The following is a 22,609-nucleotide window of genomic DNA, read 5'->3' on the forward strand; positions in this document are numbered from 1 at the left end:
AATTATTCATAACTTTGATTTAAACATATTAAACTGCTAGATAGATTTTTCCTGTTTCATATTGAAACTGTTATACCCTTAGGCTATCTCCACAAGTACCACAATATTTCTGGCTATAGATGTGGTTGAGTTATGGTTGCATTACAGATTTCCCTATTGTCCGTGTAAGTTCCTGGGCTGTTAGAATCTACCCTTTCTGCTTTAGAGAGTACTTCAATGTAGCTGCAGTGTGAAGAGACGACTGTCAAAGCTACTCACAGCATTGCAACTAGCTGTTGCATAACCAAGTGCAATACGCTAAGAATACTTAGGGGAGTCACAGGAGAATGGCAAAAAATAACATTAAATGTGTGAAAGAGCATGTGTGGTGTGCATTAATCAGCTGTCAGAGTAGTGAGGACTGCATTTCCCTTGTAAAAGAACTTAATTTACTGACTTGTAATTAGAGGGAATAGTCCTGCTACAATGAAGTTAGCTATTCATTTTGTTACGTTCTCAAAGTCTTCTTTCCCCCTCTTTATTAGCTTGTTCTATGAACAGAAGTCCAGAGCAATAAAAATCGATGGATATGTCATCCACTCATTTCTTTCAGCCTTTAAGTGGATTTGGATCCTTCTTTGAATTGCAAATTATGCATTTGTTTGTTTTGTTTATTAATGACAGGACAATGTGTACAGTCCTGAGAATGACATGTTGAGGGTTACGGGTGAAGTGTGCGCACGTATATTTGCATTTTATTTCAGGAGTGTTAAACTATAGCAGTGTAAATGGTAATTAAACGATCAATGCATTACTGTATAAGCAAGATGCTTTATGAGTTCTGCTTTGAGCAAATGGAATGTTAAAAAGTTGTGTTAGGCTCTTTGTCTTTTAACCCAGGGGCTGCATCTAGGCCATGATGCCAGCCTGCTCTAGTGGCTCCATCCCTTCTGCCATTGGTGGAGCCTGGTTAGTGAAATACACAGGAGTTAATTTGCAGCAACATTCAGCTGCCATTGCCCAGCAGCTGGTCAGAGTCGGGTGACAGATACATAGGCCAGATTAGGTGCATGCACATGTTGACCATTAATGATTCTGTCCAGTATACTGCTTTTTTTCCACTTCATGCACCACTTCCTCTCAGTGTGTCTAAATGAGAGAAAATGAAAAAAACCCACCATACTGAAACTGCTCTACTACCTTTTGTTAAGGGGAGGGGGAAGAGGAAGAGAAGGAAAACTGGAGTGATGGAGGGTGGGAGAGGTGGGGGAAGAGCTGAGAAAGTGGCACAGAGAGGGGGACGAAGGGGAGCAGAGGAGAGGGAGAGATGAACCAGGTAGCTCCACCTGCATTTGGCTCTGCCCATTAATGGCTCTGCCCCCCTGGACTTTCTGTGGGTCAACTTCCTGAATTGAAAAAATGTTTCCTCACCTTGCACTGCAGTCCTAGCAGTTACTTTATTAGTTATAGATTGCCATCAATATAAATCCAGGAATTTGTTACTTTGGCTATTGAAATTTATCTGGTTTGTAATGGAAATGAGTGAAGATTTGGGTGTGGGTCATGAAGCAACAAATTCCAGAGGTTCCCCTTGCATTCAATCAGCTTCTGGCATAGCAGAAGGACAAGAGCTGTTTTAGCGCAATGTAATGGAAATCCCGACACCTGGGATGTTTTGTACACTGTAGATATAGAATTAGAGACTAGACCAGATCATAAATCTGAGAGGCATTTTTCAGTTATTTTAATTGGATGAGTAACATGAAACTCTAGTTTGTGCATATGACTAGACAATACTTCTGTTTTTGCTGATACTGACTGCATCTGCGTCCACAGGGCAAACCTCACTGCTATGATTTTCAGGCTGGTAAGACAATAGTAGCAACATGTACCTTACTGAGGAGCTCTGAGGATTAATTAGTTGCTGCTTGTAAAGTGCTTTGCAGATGAAAAGAGCTCAATGTTATTAAAACAAGACACACTAAAGTATCCTGTAGGGAGTCACCTGGCACTAGCAGGGTTGCACTGATGACCTCATAGGTCTTCTTCATCACTTCAGTGCTTAGAAAAAGAAGCCAGCATTTCCAGGGAGTGAATCAAAATTATATCAGCAGCTCCATTAGCTTGAAGGCTTGGAGGTAACTGATCTTCCGCCTCGAGAGCAAAAGTAATCACCTGAAGATGCTAAGAAAGGAAGATACGGTACATAACTGGCTGTGTCGCCTGCTGACTGATGTCTTCCTTCAAATAAAATTAGGATTGGCAAAAAGTTATCACTAGCAATTCTACAGCCTGAAATCTTGCATTTATCTCCACAAGGACTACATTATGGTCATGTAAATAATACTGGAACAAAAGATACTTCAGATTGACCTGGAGCGACTGTGTTAGCTGGAGGGAGGGAAATCCTGCCTTCATTCTCCTTTCCCCTTATCTTTAGAATCTTTTGCATAAAGGCTGGTGGAAGGTTCTTTTGCAAAGCTGATTGGAAGTGGACACAGATTTTGGCACAAACAAAGTTTAGATTCCAGACACACTCATTTCAAGGGGATGAGCAGAGGACCCTGATGCTGTGTCACTGATGAACATGTAATTCTGGGTTAGAACAACAGTGTAATTATGTCTTGGGTATCCTCTCTTTTTTACCACTGTCATTTAATTCTTTTTCCTGCTCTTATTAAGCTTCCAGATGTAGGCTAACATCAAAGAGCTTTCTCTAGTTACCACTAAAGTTGAAGCAACAAGTCCAGTTAATGAGCTTTAAATTGAAATTGAGCAAGAGATTGGGGGAGTGGGGCAGAATTCAATGGTAGAGCACATATACTGCATGCAGAATGTCCTCTAGTTAACCTCTCGTTAAAAGGAGCTTAGGTAGAAGGGCTGAGAAAAGACTCCTGCCTGAAACCCTGGAGAATCTCTGCTGTAGCCTGCGCTGAGCTAGATGGACAAATGGTCTGTTCTAACCTAAAGCAGCTGCATGTGTTCAACATGGCCAGTGCTCTGATCCATAAAGGGAGCAAATAATAAGGACGCTAACATGACTATTTTTCCTCTTTTTTCCTTCTTTCTAGGGAGTGCAAGAGCTGAAAATGAGGCCCCGAGCAGAGTGCTATTCTTCAAAGTTCTGGCTTATGCTGGCAGTCCTGGCGACAACAGGTGGTGGGGCCTGGGCCCAAAAGAACCACCCCAGCATTGGCATTGCTGTCATCTTGGTGGGTACCTCTGACGAAGTAGCTATCACAGATGCCCACAAGAAAGATGACTTCCATCACCTCTCTCTCACGCCTCGTGTGGAACTGGTGGCCATGAATGAGACAGATCCCAAGAGCATCATCACCCGCATCTGTGATATCATGTCTGATCGGAGGGTTCAAGGTGTGGTGTTTGCTGATGACACTGACCAGGAAGCCATTGCCCAGATCCTGGACTTCATTTCTGCCCAGACCCTCACACCCATCCTAGGTATCCATGGAGGCTCTTCCATGATCATGGCAGACAAGGTAAATTATTGCTTCTTCCCATCTCAACCATTAGAGTGGAGCTTGGAAATTTGCTTCTTCGTTCACAAAATGCATACGGTTTGTTAAAGGCACTGACAAACTCGGTCAATTGCATTGAAAGAATTCAAGCCCTGACTATCTAGATATTTGTCACTGAGGTTCTTGGAACAAGCAGCATCTTGTCCTTGGCAAGCGAAGCAGATCTGTCCTGCTTTGCTTTCTGTCAGTTATTACCAAATACCAGGTCTGCAGAATTGGGTCTATGTATTTGGCTTCGTGGGAGTGGCGGAAAAACCTTCAGAAGTTCACTCTTCTGTTCACTCACCTTCTGTGACCTTGCACAGTTACAGTTCAAGGCTGAGGACATTGTGTTGGTGTGGCAATCATTATGCCCCATTTTAATCACTTATTTGCCAGTGTTATGACTCATAATATCAGGTTAAAAAACAATTATATGCATGTTGTTAAAAATAATGCACGAGGGTGTCAACTGGGGAGAGTGTATTTGTGTGTGTGCACTGGGTCTACCACCAACATCCCTGCATGTGCTCCCCTGCCACCTCCTCACCTGATGTGCAAAGATCTGAAGGAGGGCTCTAAATGCCTTCAGTTGAACATGGCTAGAATCTTCTCCAAGATTTTTAAAAAAGACCCTGCCCAATAGAAGAGAACATTCTAACTATGTTCACTAGTTAGCATCTTCTCTTGCAGAAGATCAGGAGAGGATGGGAAGGTCACATAGGGATGCTTGGGACATTTGCATGCCAGCATTTCCTACCCAGGGACAGCTACACTACCAAACCAAGAAAGAGTGAGCACATACATCCTGTAGACCCATGACACCCCCCCACACCCATAAGAAGCCTTGCTTATTTTAATTGCTTTTTCTTTAAGAAGAACATTAAGAAACCAGGATGATAAAACTGGAAGTGCCTCACATAATCTGAATTTCCCACCAAAGACCACAGGAATAAGTATTTTGGTTTCACAAAACTGTTATGGACAAACCATTAATAAAACCAGCTTTCCTGCAAAACATTCATTAGTTTTAAACACATGTAAAACAAAACAAAACAGAAAATGGAATTGGTTTAACCTAACATTCCCCTGTCCCCAGGGACTGTTTTGAGGAAGTTCAGTGATAAGCCAGAGCATCTACCCATATACATATATCCAGTGCTTTTTTCTGGGGGGACGCAGGGGTACACATACCGCTAACATTTTGTGAATCTAAGTTTGGCCTCATTGAGGGGCAGTATTTCAATTAGAGTAGGAAAATGAGAGTACCCCTAAACATTTTTTTAAAGAAAAAAAGCACTGCATATATCAGGAGATATGAGTAGTTTTCTTCTACTTTGTAGATTATGACGATAAGCATGTGTTTTCAGAGAATCATAGAACTAGGTCCACGGATGACCTTGCTCATTCTATGCCCAGAGGATTGACAATCCACACGTTACACATATCGGTCTATATAATTAGAATTCTGATGTGTCATAAACACAGAGCAAGTCCACTCTAGAAAGTGTGGCCATTTTGTAGTCATTCATTCTCGTCCCCAATCTGCTTTAATATGAGAAGCTCCCCACTTTGTGGTGTTAGCACTCGCCCCCAATTCATTTGTAGAGTACTACCACTGTATCTAAGATTAAAAACTCAATCTCATAAGGTAAATTCTCAGTTCTGGTATTCATCTGTTGCTCTTCTGTATACCTAGTCTACTATGAAGAGGGCTTTCTAGAATGTGGACAATGGTAAATGATATTCAATCTACCAGCAGTTTGTATGCAGCTAACTATGTTTTTGATCCCACTAGCAATACCCTGCTTAATATATCTAAGACATATGCTGCCTTGTTTCCTCTTTCCCTTCCAGCCGAAGAGTCTCAAGTGATAACCAACATGTTTATTCTTTGTGTCCTTCCAGATTGGTGTTTTATTGTGGGTGTATTCTGCAACATGCTCTTAACACAACAATAGTGCATTAGTGGTGGATTTATTCTTTATTTATGCTTTATTCTCAATGCACCTCCATTACTACCACATTATTTCTTTCTGCTGGACAAAATAAATAAATAACCAGAACATTTGTGGTATGAAAAGTTACTGGATTTTTAGCATGAAGCTACAGGGAATGTGCTGATTGGAAATGAAGCAGTATGACCACTCCAAAACTTTTGCAGGAACAAGCAGTATTAAAAGCAGGATTGTCTACATAATGTATAGCATTATGAGCACAAATAATCATAAATGTGCAATAAAAAAAATCTGCTGAAGTCTCTAGTGTAATGGCATAGGACCCTTTTATACATCCAGTAGAAAAAAGTAGCAGAGCTTTTCTGGATTGCCCCACTTTAGGCTGTAGGTGGGGGAGGCTGCATGTTTGAATGCTATCCTATGGATGAAATTCCCTGAAAATAAGAGAAAACCCCCCACACTATGTCAGGGAGAAGGCTAGGTTGAATCAATCTCTCCAACATACTAGCTTTGTATGTGCAATAAGTTTTAATGATGGGAAGTGTTCATACTGGTGTTTCCTGCCATCTGCATCCTAGAGTGATACAATCCTGGAAAAGATTTGCCATCTGATTTTGCTAAGCATATAAGCTGGCCCATACTGCTTTGTATTACTGGATAGCATATCACGGTGGGATGCTAAGGATAGCTGAGAGATGGAGGAGGTATGTTCCTTTGCACTGCCTGGCTGAGAGATAAAATGGCACTGGCAGCTATAAGGACTTGAGGCCAGGGAGCCATTGAAAGAGACAGTGTCTGTAGCAGTTCCATCTTACAGTCATGTCCATTGTATAAGGTGGTGTCAACGTCATTTCTGGGTTAAGCACTCGTAGAGCTATGTTCTCACCATGCTGCAGAGAGACCTAGTGGGGCACAGCTTCCTTCCCTTCCCACCAGGACATGCAGTGAATTGGTTGGGCAGTGGGCATGGGTTTTCCCCTTCTGGACACCTAGAAATGTGCACCAACAGTTTCTGTGACTCCTGCTAGCCACCAAAGGTGCCAAAGACATGGGGAAGGAAAAAGTAGGACCAGGCCCAAAGATGCTTCACCAAGAATTTGTTTAAGGTGCTGAAACACACACACACACACACACACACACACACACAGATTGTTTAAAAAAATTCAGTTTGTGATTTCAGCTTCTTCTTTCTACCACCTGTTGGATTGACTGTTAGGTCAAAGACTATGAGACTTCCACTGGCTTATGAGAGGATCTGCTCAGGAGTTGGGGGACTTCCAGCTCAATTGAAAATCTCCTGCTTCAGCATATCGCCACTCATGGCTTTCCATGAACCTGGATCTGTAATGTAGACACATGGCCCAGCAGGACACAGGGTGGTATTCAACTAAGTTCTACTCAGAGAAGGCCTGTTGATATTAATGAACATAGTTTAGTCATGTTTATTAATTTCTACTCCAAGTAAAACTTAGTTGAATTCCACCACCAGAGCATACTGGTCTCAAAATATCAGCACTGTTTGCCAATTCACTATGCACCCCAATTGAAGGCGTTAATGTTGACTTATAAAGTCCTAAATGACTTGCTCCCCAAATATCTGAGGGATTGCCTCCTCCCAAATCTACTTGCCTTGGTATTAACATCACCAGGGGAGGCCCAGTTGGTCGTGCCACCACCTGCTGTGGTTCAAGGAGTCCGCAGCACATGATAGGGTCTTCTCCGTGTTGGGCCATAGGTTGTGGAATGAGTTTCCCTCTAAGTCAGGTCTTGTACTAGCACAATAAACTTTTCAGTGATTGATCAAGACACAGCTGTTTTCCCAGGCCTCTGGTTGAATGGGCGACTTCCTTCTTCCAGCATGGCTGTGTACCCGTTATGTGTTTCTGTTTTGTTATTCAGAAATTGGATGTCGTTGCTGTTTTATTTATTTCAGTTCTACATTGGACTTATTTTAATTATGGCATTTTTGTAACTTGCCCTGAGACTCATTGGTGAAGAGCAGGCTATAACTAAAATCAGGTAAATAATAAGCAGAGGAGATGGACTGGCAGTCCTTGAGTGGGAGGAGAAACTGGTACAGGCCAGGAATCCAATTAAGAAATTTATTCAAGGGAAGTATAAAAAGGGGGAAATGGGGAAAACACTGAGTATGCACCATCAAAAGGAAAATAAAAAACACCAACTCAACCAGGAATATTAGTCTATTTTGCCTTATACTAGGCAAACTCATGTAGCAAAGACTTTTGTTGAGGGTTACTTTCACACACATTTGGTAATTTGTGGAGATGCTGGAAAGATGAGTGACAAAGTAAAGGAAGATGATGTTATGCTTTATGCTGCTTAATTGAGGTGATAGAAATTGATAGCTAGAAGAGCAATTGACCAATGGGAGGCATGCAGGCAGGGGATGCTGGAGGAACAGGAAATAAATGCCAGCAATTGCCCCTAGAAGATGAGAATTAGGATGAAGATGGGCATGCTTTTCCTCATATAGTGATGCAGAGTCAAAGAGATGCTGGTTAAGTAGGTGACTGGCAGAACAATATGATATGGAGCCTGCTATTTCAGCCAACTATATGGAAAATTTAGAACGTTAGGCTTCACAGGTTCCAGGATTCTTGACAGTTGCATATTATGGAGCCTCTACATTGCCACAGCACTGCAGGACAGCTTTAGGGCTTTCTCAAATGAGGCATGCATATTGTCCAAGAGTAGCCTGCCATAGATGTATCATAGTACATACTCCAGGGAAATAATGTTGGATTTATTCCCTGATTAAAGGAGCCCAGAGGAAATTTCTTTTTTATTCACTTTGCCCTGAAACTATGTTGAATATAGGGTACAAACAGCAAAAGAGTAATGTTCAGGCTAGATGCCAGTTGGCATGACTTTCTTTACAGGGGACTTGGGTCTACTGAATTTGATAGGCTATTAAATAAATAATCAAGGGTAGAATGTCCAGTTGCAAATCTAGCTGGGGAATTTGATCAAGTGAGACTTACTCTTCTACATACCTGTCCTTGTGAATGTAAATTATCACTCTTAATACTTTGTGTTGCCGGATAATTTTGATGAAAAATACTAGTAGAGGACAGGCTCCAAAAGAAGATGGAGGTGAAATAGCATATCTGCCACTAACATTTGTCAGAGGAAACATGTCTTCTTTTAAATTAAGTAAGCCAAGCATACATAGTGTAGTAATGAAAATGCCAACTTCATGCTAATCTAGTGTATACTCTGCCAAAGGATTTATAAAATATTAGTTTCATCATCAACAGTCTTGCAGCATGGTAAAGAGTAACAAATTTATTATGGCATAATCTTTCTTTAACTCACAAAAGTTTATAACATGTTAAATGTGTTGGTCTTTAAAATGCTACAAGAGTCACGTTTTTGCTGCAACGGACTAATACGACCACTGTTTCAGAAGCTGTTAATGTGGAAGGTCTTATAATGGCACAATGTATAGTTTCCTATAGCCCACAAATGCTTTTTCATGTTTAGAATGTAGCAAATGTATGCATTTTGTATCATCACTTGGCATGGCGTGCTCTTACGTTTTCCAGATGAAAAACTTCAGAAACAGAGGCAGGAAGCAGAGCATGAAACAAGCAAACACTTTGAAACACAAAGTTAGGTACCGAAGCAACATAGGGCTTGCCTACACTTCTGCTTGTCCTATGCCTAGAAGGCATGACTCTGAGCAGTTCTAATCCCAGTGGTTCTCAAACTTTTTTTCTCTGGGCCACACTTTCAGAATAAAAATAATGTTTTGCATTATTTAGGATGAAATTGTAAAATGGTGATTTTTATCTTCAATGTATTAAATGTTTCCTCTGCTGCTGCTGAACCCACTTCAATTCAGTGAAGATAAGGGCATAGATAGATAGTGTGTGTGTGTGTGTGTGTGTGTGTGTATATATATATATATATATATATATATATATATATATATATATATATATTTGCTTTCGTAGATTTTCACGGGTACAGGAATGTAGGTTTTGGTGTCTTCGGGTGTCTTCCCGTGTAAGAGTTGGGGTGTCTAGGCGACGTTTCGACGAGGTCTCACTCGTCATCTTCAGGCTGGTGCTTTCGGCTTCTTGTTACTAGAACAGAGCAGGATCTCAGTGTTTGAGTTCCTATAAATACTGTTGAGGGGGTGTGGTGTATAGCCTCCAACGTTCTGGGCAGAGAGGAAGTTCCTAGGTTAATGTGCCTTTTCTTCTTTTGTTCATTAATTACTTGAGGGATATCTTGAGTGATTACTTGAGTGATATTCTGAGTACCACTTAGGAGGGTCATTAGGTGTGGATTAGTTGCTAAAGCTTTCGTGTCTTGACCTCTTGACCTTGTAAAGAGTTTTTCTGAGAAGATGGCTGTACTGCACTTAGTTGTGCTCTGGCTTGGCTTCGTGTATAGGGGCGAGCTGTGGTTTTGTGCCCTGTGCCAGCCAGATCTGTGTAGGGATTGCAGGGGGGTGCAGCATCCGGAGGTGCCACTATGGTTTGGCTACTGGATGGTGTCTGTAATTTATCTGTGGAGAGGGTCTGGGTTTGGGTCTGGTGTGGTTGATTGGAGATGGCGTTCTGTGTGCCTCTGGTTCTGGTGTCGGTTTTTGTGGGGAGGGCTAATTTCCAGATGTCTGGCAGGCGGGACGTGTCGTCACGCTTGTTCATGTTGTGAGGGTGTTTCTCTATCTCGATGGCTTCCATGATTATTCTCTTGTGGTGATGTTCCATGTTAAAGAGCAATTTGGAATCTGCAAAATTAATTTCGTGTCCTGTTTCTTTCATGTGTTGGTAAAGAGAGGAAGTTTTTTCTTCTTTTTTGACGGCATTCTTGTGTTCTGCGATACGTGCATTTATTCGTCTGTTTGTTTGTCCAATGTACGTGGCTGGGCAGACTTTGCAGGGTATTTCATAGACCCCTTGGTTTTCTAACTGGATTTTATCTTTTGGGTTTCTGAGGATATTGGCTATTTTTTGGTTGGTGCAAAAGGCTGTTTTGATATTGTGTTTATGGAGGATTTTGCTAATTTTATCTGTAGTGCCCTTGATATAAGGAAGGAGGGCCATGCCATTGTTTTCTTCTGTGTCTTGGTTAACCAAATAACCAAGTGTGAAACACTATATATATATATATAGTGTTTCACACTATTGTTGGGGAGATTGGATAGGGGTAATCAGGTGCCTCACACACTGCAGTCCTTTGGAAATGGCATTTGTGTTTAAATTTTTTTTTTGGGTGTGTGTGTTATATGAATTGGTCAGGCCTCTTAATGTGGCTCTAAGTAATATCACTGAAGGCCATGGTGATGTTCACATGTGAGAAAGAAAATATTCAAGCTTGCAAATGGCTCTTAGCCAGTCAAAGACAGGATGGATAGATCAAAGGTTGGGGAAGTGCAGCTCTCCTACAGTTCCACAGCAAAACGTTCAGAGAATAATAACCAAGACAACATTAACTAATATGGCTAAAGTGAACAAAAACCTCTTAAAAACACACACACATTTGCTACAGTATGGGACCCAGAATTGGAAAGCTAACATGAAACCCTACAGAACCGCAGCTTCAGTTAATGTGAGGAGAAACTAGTCTTGTTTCCGGCTCCCACAGTGCATTGCCATGGACTCTGACAGTGAACCTGCACTATGTATTCTGTTGTATTGCACACCTGCCTGCCTGCCTGCCAAGCCCTGCAGTCAATCTGCAACTGGATCTGCACATACTGGGTCTGCAGCAACAGACAAAGATTCCACACTTACCTTTTGCCTACTCTTTCCAGGCACAGGTCCATGCTTAAAAGCTTCATGTCCAAGCATTGTTGCTGTTGTTTTTGCCCTGGAGCAAAAACCTGCAAAAACCCACTGTTTAGCACTAAAGCAGAGCAAATGTCAATTTGGGTTTTCTGTGGATTAAAGTTTGCTCCAATCAAGCTTTAAATAGCAGGTGTTCATAGGGAAAGCTTTGGAGCCAAAAAAAGGGTGCTTGGACACGGAGCTTTAAAGTGCAGACCGTGCCTGGGAAGAGCAGAGGAAAGGTAAGTGTGGATAATCCTTGAATCTATACCCAAGCCTAAATATGTATGATTGGAATAATCACATATGTTTACCCCTGCCTTCACTTTCCTCCTCTTCCTCTATTCTTTTCCCATGTGAAATTACAGTTTGTAAACTCCTCAGGGCAGGGAACCTATCCTATTGCACTCTGTAAAGCACCATGCACATGGATAGTACAATAATAAGAGCAAACTCTCTGATTGTGCTGGTCAGTTATCTCTGGTGGACTAGAGATAGAGGTGAAAGCTGTTTCCTGGTGCCTTCATTACATATCTTTAGGCCCTAGGAGAAAACATTCTTCTTCTCCCTGGCCTTGGGCTGATAAATCTATGGGCTTTTAAATTGTTTGTGTGTGGAGGGGTATTGTTTTGTTTGTCATTGTAGTATGCATTTCTGTGTTTTTATATTGCAAACTACCCTGTGAACTTTGAATGAAGAGTGAGTGGTGTAAAAATTTAATAAATAATAATAATAATAATAATAATAATAATAATAATAATAATGCTGCAGGCACGTGATTGTTGACTGACCAAGAGCAGATACTTGTGGTCAGTTAGCAGTTTTATGGCTACATGATGCTGACTTCACTATCCCTGCATCAAACGTTACCAAACGACACCTGCCAGTAAAGGCCTGGAACCCAACCTCCCCCCCCCCCCCATGCATGCACTTGCCTTGGTTGCTTATTTGTGGTGGCAGCAATTTATTAACATTGCACCACCCCTGACTGCTGCTGTGGACCATAGTCTACTCCTTCTATCACTGTCACAGAATTGGAGAGAAAGATGGATGCACTCTGCCTTGTTGCAGAATCATCTCATGTTTTCAGGCTATTAAGTATCTGGCTGAGTTTATTCAGATACATAAAAGAACTGAGAGTCAGCGAAGGATACTATCACCTCTTTCATAAATATATAAGAAGTTTAAGTGGGGAATGTCAGAATGCTTTCCCTTGCTTCTTATCACCCAGTGGATGCTTAAAAGTGATTGTTAAGGCTTCACTAAACAGACATCCAGGCTTTATCAGCATTGTCTCCACTTAAAGTATCAAAGCATCCATCTGATGGGGGCTTTGGTGCACTGACACTAATGTAGCTGGTCCCCCTCCCTCATTTTTGTTTCATCCTATATCCATGTGCCTCAGCTTCAGGATCTGTCCTTCCAGCGAGCACTCAGGGCTGATTTCCTTCAGAATGGAGAGGTTTGATCTTCTTGCAGTCCATGGGACTCTCAAGAGTCTCCTCCGGCACCAGAATTCAAAAGCATCAATTCTTCGGTGATCAGCCTTCTTGATGGTCCAGCTCTCACTTCCATACATCACTACTGGGAAAACCATAGCTTTTACTATACGGACCTTTGTCAGCAAAGTGATGTCTCTGCTTTTTAAGATGCTGTCTAGTATTGGAGATGCTCTCTAGCTGAGGCTCTAATACTTTGGCCACCTCATGAGAAGAGAAGACTACCTGGAAAAGACCCTGATGTTGGGAAAGATTGAGGGCACAAGGAGAAGGGGACGACAGAGGCCGAGATGGTTGGATAGTGTTCTCGACGCTACCAGCATGAGTTTGACCAAACTGCAGGAGGCAGTGGAAGACAGGAGTGCCTGGCATGCTCTGGTCCATGGGGTCATGAAGAGTCGGACACGACTAAACGACTAAACAACAACATATCCACGTGCAAGACTATAGCTCTCCCAATCATGATTGAAGCCCACAGAGGAGCTGCTGGGTGGCAGGGAAGGATAAGACTATAGAGCAGGAGTGAGGAACCTTCCCCCCCCCCGCCCCGACATTGTTGGAATCCAACTCCTATCAGTTTCAGTCAATACAACTAAGAGCCAAGGATGTTGGGAGTTCTAATCAAGCAACATCTGGAGGGCAGTAGTTTCCTCATCCATAGAGTGGGGTATAGCAAATAGGGGGTTGTAGCAAAAATGTCATGGAAAAGGTGGGTTTTGAAAGGAATTTTGAAAGAACTAAGGCAGGTGACAGGGACGCGGGTGGTGCTGTGGGTTAAACCACAGAGCTTAGGACTTGCCGATCAGAAGATCAGCAGTTCGAATCCCTGCAACGGTGTGAGCTCCCATTGTTTGGTCCCAGCTCCTGCCAACATAGCAGTTCGAAAGCACATCAAAGTGCAAGTAGATAAATAGGTACTGCTCTGGTGGAAAGGTAAACGACGTTTCTGTGTGCTGCTCTGGTTCGCCAGAAGCAGCTTAGTCATGCTGGCCACATGACCCGGAAGCTGTACGTCAGCTCCCTCAGCCAGTAAAGCGAGATGAGTGCCGCAACCCCAGAGTCAGTCATGACTGGACCTAATGGTCAGGGGTCCCTTTACTTTTACCTTTAAGGCATGTGACATGTTGTAAGAGTCAGTGCCAAGTGTAAGGGACTAAGGGCAGAGTCTTTGGAGGGAGCAGGACACCTTCGGCTGTGGAACTGGAAGAATAAATATCAGTGGGATAATACCAAGAACTAAAAGCAGAGAGAGAGAGAGAGAGAGAGAGAGAGAGAGAGAGAGAGAGAGATGGGGGAGCCAAGGCCATGGAAAAACACCTCACCAGTTGCCCATTTGTTGCCACTGGAGCTGCCTCATCTTGCTTCTGCTGCTGGGAAGAAAAGTGCTTTATGGCTGAGTGCCTGACATGGAATATGGCACAACTTCTTTCTTTCTCAGACAACTGGCTGCTGGATGGTTCATTCCTCAACAGGAGGAAGGAGGAAGAAGGAAGAAGGGAGGAGGTGGCAGTGATGGAAGCCAACTGGTGGGGAAATAGCCCTGGATTAAATGATAGGCTACCCAACATAGGAATCTGCTTTATACTGAGACAGTGGGTCCGTCCAGCTCTGTAGTATCTTCACTGACTGGCAGTGATTCTCCAGAGTTTCAGACAGGAGCCTCTCTCAGACGTGCCTGGAAATTCCAGGGTTTGAACCTGGGATCTCCTGTAGGCATAGTCTGACCAGTTTGATTGCCACTGTTCAATGCTAAGGAGCCACAGGCCAGTTGTAGCTCCTAGGCTGCCCATTGCTCACCTCAAACATAGGACTTCTTCCTTAGCCTTTTAAATTGACTTGGAATGAATGAAATGCAATTATTGGTGCTTGTGTGTCTAAACTGTGAAATATATCCATTATATATAAACATCATCATCTCTCTCTCTCTCTCTCAGCAACTTTAGCTAACCATGAATCTTGATTGGTTCAGGTTGTTTAAGTCCACACCACTTCTCTTAAAAATGTCTTTCGAGCCTAGATTTGCTCACTAAGAGCATGTGGGAAAACATCTAATCTCACAATTGCTTATTTAGCCAGATTGACCAATGCTTTAAGAGCTGTGCTGCCGCTATTGCTAATAAGCATTATATGACATTTTCTTTTAAATATGTGTGTTTCACACACACATTTATTAAATCAATTTGCACTATCCACAGCTGGTCAAGTAGATTAGATTCTTGATTGTGGAATAGGCAAACCTTTATTATAATCTAACAATCTAAATTAATTTAATTCAATATTTTCTTTGCCCCAAATCAGCATCAAATTGAAATTGAAACTCTAGAGTGTGAAATTGACTTATCCTGCTTTCTTAGATCCTCAAATCATTCATTGGTAACTGCAAGGCCATAGCTAAGTGGAAGAGCTTTGCATGCGGAAGGTTCCAGGTTCAATTTCTGCCATCCCTACCTGAAAAGTAGCTGTGCCATGAAAAGCCTCTACCTGACATCTCAGAGAGCTACTGGCACTTAAATCAGTGCTAGATATACTGTTGATCTGAACCAATAAAATGCAATGCCTTATGTGCAACTCACAATTGTTTTTCAAAGAGTCACTTTCTTTGCCTCCCTCCCAGTATTAGTTTGGAAGGAAAGGATTCTAGAATCTAAGAGAATTGACTACTGTTGTTGGCATCTGTTTGTCTCTAGTAACAATGGAAGAGTGTGCCATTTATGGTAAGGTCAAACTGTTGGAAAGTTATAGTGGCTGTAGAAACCAATATGGGAGAGATGTTTTAATGCAAGTGGGGCAGATGAAGGCATCTGGTTTTGCAGCTACGGGTACACCATGGTATTTCTTCTCTCTCTCCTCTTCCCAGCAGTCATTCCTCCTCTGGTCACTGCTGTGGATACATGACCTCTCTGTCTGTCTATACATCACCTAAAAATGGAAGATACTGGGAAGATGATAGGCTTGTGGCTATAATAGTAATATCTACTAGCCAAAAAGACTACTGAGGAAGAAATAGAATATTTAAGTGGAAAATTCTCACTATTAAACAAGTGTATTGTGATATTTTTCATCTGCTGGGATTGAACTAGTCATCTAAGTAGTTTACTGTGAGCCATGTACATGTAGGATGACTTTCCACAAGCTTCTTATCACAATCCGGCCAGTAATATGTGTTTGTGTGGGTGTTATTTGGATAACTATTTCACTACATGAACATCCAAATCAGGCACAGGGGTAACTGGTTTGTCACCATGCAGTGTAGCCCTCCAGGTCAGTTATACTTTAAAATGCAGGAGAGGAAGCCGGGCACAACAATAAGTTTTTGGTATGGTAGACCCAAACTACTAAGAACTTGCAAAACAAAACCACCACCCTGGAAATTATTGAACTTCTACCATGTGTCCCAGTTACAGTTTCTGAACTATCTTCTGGGTAGTCTCATGTATAGGTCATAAAAGCAGTTCAGCCTTAACATTACAAAGAAGCCTATTCTTTAGCATAACATTTAGAAAGTCCTTTCTCTTCTATTAAGGATGTTTTGTTGGATTTCCTGTTATTCTGAACAGCAGGTGACAGATGATTTCACTAACTGCTCTGTGGCTCCTTGTATTTTCCCGTAGGAAGCAGCTGATATTGAACGCTTAAAAGACTGATAGTTGTAGGGTTCCTGTATTTCTAGGAGGTGAGATCAGATAAACTAGATCAGTGTACTGTTGTTTGAATGAAAAGTCACTGATGGAAATATATATATGTATTTAAAAAATATGTGTTAAAATGGTCAATGTATTCTGCAAAATATTGCCAATAAGAGAAACAAAATTGAACAAAAACAAAACAATTATTTAGACCAGTTAGTGGAATGTGTTTCCTCATGGTGAACAGTGCAATCCCACAGAGAAAAATACATTCTGTTGGAACATAAAGCTGTTTCAAAATAGGAATGGACAGTGCATGAGAAACTGCATTGCAGAGACCAAATGAGCCACAACCAGGGTGGGTGAGAGGTAGATAAGAGGAAACTGCAAGGTGAGCAAACTACTAGATGCAGAAATATATGTGGAAAGGGCAAGTTGTAAAGAGAATCTGGTATGATCAAAGGGGGAAAGTTTCATTAAATGTAAAACCTGTGAGGCAATTTACAAAAGAAAGGGAGACATGATTCTTTTCCTTTCTGTGCTCTGATGTGCTCCAAGCCATCTTTCTGTGCTCCAAGCCATCTTTCTGTGCTCCAAGCCATCTTTCTCAAGGTTTCATATGCAAATTATCATCTGAAGCTCCAGAAAGAGTTGGATGGGTTGGGGAAGCAAGATGAATGCAGGATGGGATGACAAGGAGTAAAGAAGATATAAACTTAAGAGAGTAATTGTGTCCAGAGTGTAGTGCCCAGTTCTGGAATCTCTCTAGTTCCACAAATGCCTTGCTGAATGTCACTGCATCAACTTTAGCAATGCACAGTTGAATACCTCAGGTGTGCACATAAGTTTATTTCTAACTACAACAACAGAGAGAGAGAGAGAGAGAGAGAGAGAGAGAGAGGGAGGGAGGGAGGGAGAGAGAGAGAGAGAGAGAAACAAAAGATGTGACAGGAAGAACATTTCTAGTTTCTAAAAGGGCACCATATAATAAATACTGACAATCATGTGTAAGCTTTCTTTATATTGTCAGCAGCAAGATTTGACCTATGCACTTCAAGATATGAGGCAAGCTTATGCAATCTGACTTACAAATCTATCCCTTGCACCTTGGCCCAAATATGTAAGAGTTCATGGTTTACCATGTATTCAGCAATATCGTTACAGATGCCTTGGTAACGAATGCACATCTAATGCTCTGTAGGTCATAGCTTGTACCTCAGGATGAGTTATTACTTTCAAGGCTCCAGAATAGGCTGACAGCCATGGAAACTGAACCAGTGATTTTTCTTGAACTTCTTCCTTTTGAATTCGCACTACTCTCTTCTCATACTTTCTCAAACTAGTTTATATTTTTCTATTAACTTGGTTTGAACACACTTGTGCTATTTCCATCTTGCGACTATACACATGTTGAAGCCTAGGGACTTCTGAAAACAGCTTGGCCTATAATATATTTATTATTATTATTTATTTATCTAACAAATTGATAGACTACTTAAAAAGTCGTTGAGGTGGTGCAGAAGACAAAAACAGAATAAAACACAAGACCTAAAAATAGTAAAACAATTTCTATAAACTCAAAAAACAAAAAACCGTATTTACAAATTATAAAAATAGTAAAACAATCTATGCAGGTAATACAATTGGTATTCCATAAATAACTGGGTTACACCCCAGGGAAAGCTGCCTTAAATGAAAATATATTCAGTCAAGTATCTAAACATACCAGTAATGGCGCTGGGTGCCTAGGTATATATCAAATCATTTGAAAGGCCTGGAAAATATGTTCATAAAGTTGATTGAATAAGGATGCAATCCTATATATACTTTCCTGGGAATACTCCTCATTGAACTTAATGGAACTTACTTATGCGTAGACATGAATAGGGTTGCATTATAAATTAATCTAAACTGAAAATTAAAGATCTTAAAAACAGATCAGTTGAATCTGCCCTGGACCTGAATAGAATAGATCAGCTCCTGTAGCTGTAAATCTGAAGTCTGGTTCACACAAACAAGTGGCACAAGGTTTTTCTCTTCCTCACACCCTGCCTCTCCCTCTTCTGCCTGCCATTCTCTCCTTTTTACTACCTTAATTACTGTTTGCATAGTGCTTTGAAAATGTGAAGTGCTGTATAAATGCTAACATTTCTTTCTTTCTGGCTCTTCTCTTTGCATATGCCTCTTTGTATTCCCTTCCCTTTGTGAATGTGCAGGTCTAAATTATTTATAAGCTTATAGAGTAATTACGGAAATGATTTAATTACTCAGTTAACACAGTTCTTTGCATCACAGGCTCAACCTGGGTGGCAATCTGCTTGCTGCAGAGTGTCATTGCAGAAGGGATTAAGTGGAGGAAAAGGGGGGAATGTGGGGAAGGGAGAAAGGAACAACTGATACCCCACCTCACCTGCGGTAATTTATCAGAAATGGCTTTTCTAATATGAAGGAGTGTCTTACAGTGATTATGTTGACGACACTGGAATGATTAATCAGATATTTATTGCAGCTTAGGTTCCTATAGACAGCGGCCATTCTTTTGATTTCAGAGGTTGGAGAAGAGTGGCTGTTGTAGAGTCACTCTCTATAAGATAACCATTACTCACCAAAAAGGGTTTGAAGGTAAGGGGGAGAATTTATCTGCCATTACATTGGCACCTTGATCTAGTTTCCCTTTTGTTTGACAGTAAAGCAGAGACGTAGCATGGGGGGGGGGGAGCAGGGCTGTGGCCCCAGGTGCACAGGCAGGCGCATTGGTCTAGTGGGCAGGTGGATGGAGGGCAGCAGGCAAGGAGCCCTACTTCCTGTTGCTACCATGACAGTTTTCATTCCAAATGAACCAAATAATGGGCAGAGAAGGGTACTGCAGCTTATCTGTCCAGCTACACCAGGTGAACTGAGGAACCAGTGGATGCCTTATCTTATATAAGCAACTAACTCAGATTTCGTCCTCAGTCTAATTTGTCAAAGAGTAGCCATATGGACATATGTGCCTATATATTGCTCCTCCTATACTTCATTCATTCATTTAGAATTTTGCCATTTGTCCAACCTTGGTAACATGCCTGCCTCTGGCCTCTGATCTGTGTTTGTTGTTCCAGATCGGACCTTATTACACACCCAATTCTGGCCTCTCAGTTGTTCTGGATCCTGACTTCAGCCTGACATAGATAAAATACTAGCTTCTCACCCTTCCAACTACTGCCTGCAGGCCTTATCCTATAGGATCCTGCCATGTTTAAAAACTTGTTTTTATATCATTGTTATTGTTATTAACGTTTCTATAACATTTTTTGTAGGACTAATCATATTCAAAGTGGCATACAATAGAGGGATGAAAGCAACAGAATTAAAACACTACAAACATAGACACACAATGAATTATCCCACATTAAACATAAAAGCTGCAGTATTCATGTAAAACAACTGAAAATAGCAGAGTACTAAATATTCAAAATGGTGATTTTCATAGTCCATCTAAAAAGCTTCTCAGTTTCATTATGTCAGTACCTGCTTTTCTAAATGTTTGTTTTCCTGTTGTTTCTCTTCCAGTTTTAAATGTTGCTTAACACTTTTTGTTAGTATCAATATCCTGCACTATACAAGGTCTGTATAAAAAATGCAGAAGTGGAGATAACAGTGATTATATTTGTCTAGAGACCGTAGTATGGAATGTGGTTTCTAACAGACCTTTGAGCCATCCTTTCCTTAGGTGAACTTAAAGGAATTGCAAGTTAGCATGATTTTACTGAAGAATTTTGTCTCTAAGCAATTTCATGAGAACATGTCATAGGTTATTTTGTCATTCTTTCCTGGACACAGGTTATTTTATAGGGTTTTTTCTGCTCTCAATACAGTACTTTGTCAGTTTAATGCAGTTTAAGCCGTTGGATCTCTGTGTGCATGTTGTTCTGTCTCAGCAACAATGAGGTGGCAAAGTGTCTATCTTAGGTGCTGTCCTAGTAACCTGTGTGTGTGTGTGTGTGTGTGTGTGTGAGAGAGAGAGAGAGAGAGAGAGAGAGAGAAAGAGAGAGAGAGAGAGAGAGAGAGAGAGAGAGGACTAATTGTTTTTCACGTACAGTATGTCCACATTTAATAATTCTTGATCAGTGAAGCTGTTATGAACCCATATTGTGTCCACTGGCTCCTATTCCCAAACTTGAAGAATGTCTACCTATTGCAATCTGCTCTAGAGCCCATTGCTATTCTACTGTTAAAGGAACCGAGTGCTGTACTGGTTAGTCAGTTTTGCCTATAAGGTTTCAGAGTCTGGGGCTTTGTTATTCTGTGTCTTCTGTATGGACCATGGGGTTTAAGGGAGGGGTGGGGAATCTGCATGGCTAATTGTCAGGGATGTAATCCAAGAGCACCTGGAGCACCACAGGCTCCCCATACCTGGCTAAAGGAAAGAAATGACTCTAGGGATAGCACTGGCTTGTCATCTGCTATATGTGACTACTGCCTTCACAGTACTGTGTGAGGAAGGGTCTTTTTTTCTTACCTGTAGACTGCTGTTGTTCTTTGAGATGTGCAGTGGATGTAGCTTTCCTGGAATAGTTTCTGAACCATAAATCTCAATTCTGAGATCTAGGTCAATTAGATAACTTCAAACCTCAAGGATGGCTTTCTATTGTTAATTCCTTTAACGTTTTCTTTGTTCCTGGTTATTTCTAAAATAATGTACAATACATTTTTTACTGGTTGAGCAGCGGTGATGTTTGGGCTTAGTCTGGGAACTTTGGTATCTGCTCACCTTAGTATCTTAGCAACATGATGGTGCCTCAGAGATGCCACAGCACTCTCCCAGTGCTTCGTTGAAGAATGGAAATTTATTTCTCTTTCCCTGCCAAGAGGAGGCAGTAGTCTTACTTGTAGCTGGGTAAAGTACTAAATTGCAAACTAAAGAGGAAGAAATGATTATAGGGTAAGACAGAGGACGGAAACTGAGATGGTGGTATTGTCCCTGGCTTACCACCCAAAATAATTTCTGTTTTGATGATTGATATTAATAAGGAAATGAACCACATTCAGTATTGAAGAGGAAAAGTGTAGGAAGCTTTGAGACAGAAGCCATACTTGTTTGTATACCACTAAAGACAACTTTGGATACATTGGCTAGTGAGCAGCAACAGACTGAATTTCCTAACTATTTGTATCTTTGTGGACAATCATGTTCTGTGGTATCTCTTCCAATCTGATATATAGTAAATTGCAGTTCTGGCTAGCAGCTTCCAACTGTAGGGAAAAATCATCAAGAAATTAAGATTGCAGCAAGTACAGTAGAATAGGTGTGGGGATCTGAGACCATTTGGGAACAGTGCTAATGTATTGTAGCCATTTTCTATCTTCTCTCTGCCCCCCAAATTCGTATGACAACAGTATATTTGCCTGCATCCATGTCTGTTTGCCCGGATGTATGTCTGCAATGCTCAGAGGGTGGGAAGAAGCTGTTGCAATGTGTCTTATGCTACCAAAATGCCAGAAGCAAGCTGGCGGCTCCCTCTGTGCAGCAGCTATAAAATATAGACACGCTCTTGAATAATACATTGGCATTTTATTAACTAGCAGTAGCATGAGCTTTAGTTAGTTATTCTCTCTTTTCTGTTCCTCTAGTTCATGCTAGCGGGAGAGATATATCTTAAATTATTGCTAATAACCAATGTTGAAGGGGCCATATGCAGCAAAGGGCAAGGCTGTGAAGATGTTGTTCAGCTGCATTTCTCAGGCAGCACCACTAATCACTGTCATCTTGGATATGCAGTTTCTGTAATTTGAAAAATACACTGAGTGCAGAAGGATGGTTTTTCTAAAATTAAAAGTAACTTCTGAAACAAATCTACTCGAGATAGTTCAATGAGTAGATCTCATCCTTCCGTCTGTAACTAAACATGTGCACAATAGGATACTCTATTGTTTTCCTAGAACATGTTGTTCCTTCAGTTCTTAACATGGCAAGCATTTTCATCATTTCAGGATAGCAACTATACGTAGGATTATGTTCAGTCTTTTCTTCAAACTTCCTTGTTTTATTTTTGTTCACAATAAACCCATGCATTGCAATGCTGATTCTTATATCCAGAGCTCTATACTGTATTATTATTATTATTATTATTATTATTATTATTATTATTATTATTATTATTATTATTAATAATAATTCTTTGCCAGGACAATTTAAGATCTGAGACTTCTACAAATGATTCACATTGAATTTACAGAGATTTGCTT

The 22,609-nt window shown here is 41.1% G+C and overlaps 1 protein-coding gene and 1 long non-coding RNA gene across 17 annotated transcripts in view; one reads left to right on the forward strand and one right to left on the reverse strand.

Moving 5' to 3' along the window:
* Positions 1-22,609, forward strand: part of GRIN2B (glutamate ionotropic receptor NMDA type subunit 2B) — a 295,203-nt gene that overhangs the window by 88,327 nt on the left and 184,267 nt on the right. For all 15 annotated transcript variants that reach the window (XM_081209487.1, XM_081209473.1, XM_081209486.1 and 12 more), the window contains one exon: positions 3,051-3,479. In XM_081209487.1, the coding sequence (XP_081065613.1) occupies positions 3,069-3,479 (411 nt within the window). In that variant the 5' untranslated portion in view covers positions 3,051-3,068. The remainder of the gene's footprint in view (positions 1-3,050; positions 3,480-22,609) is intronic.
* Positions 1-22,609, reverse strand: part of LOC308595458 — a 60,276-nt gene that overhangs the window by 14,905 nt on the left and 22,762 nt on the right. For both annotated transcript variants that reach the window (XR_014012036.1, XR_014012037.1), the window contains exon 2: positions 21,135-21,224. This is a non-coding gene — a long non-coding RNA (uncharacterized lncRNA). The remainder of the gene's footprint in view (positions 1-21,134; positions 21,225-22,609) is intronic.

Source organism: Podarcis bocagei (genome assembly GCF_964188305.1).
Source record: "Podarcis bocagei genome assembly, chromosome: 10".
NCBI classification, from domain to species: Eukaryota; Metazoa; Chordata; class Lepidosauria; order Squamata; family Lacertidae; genus Podarcis; species Podarcis bocagei.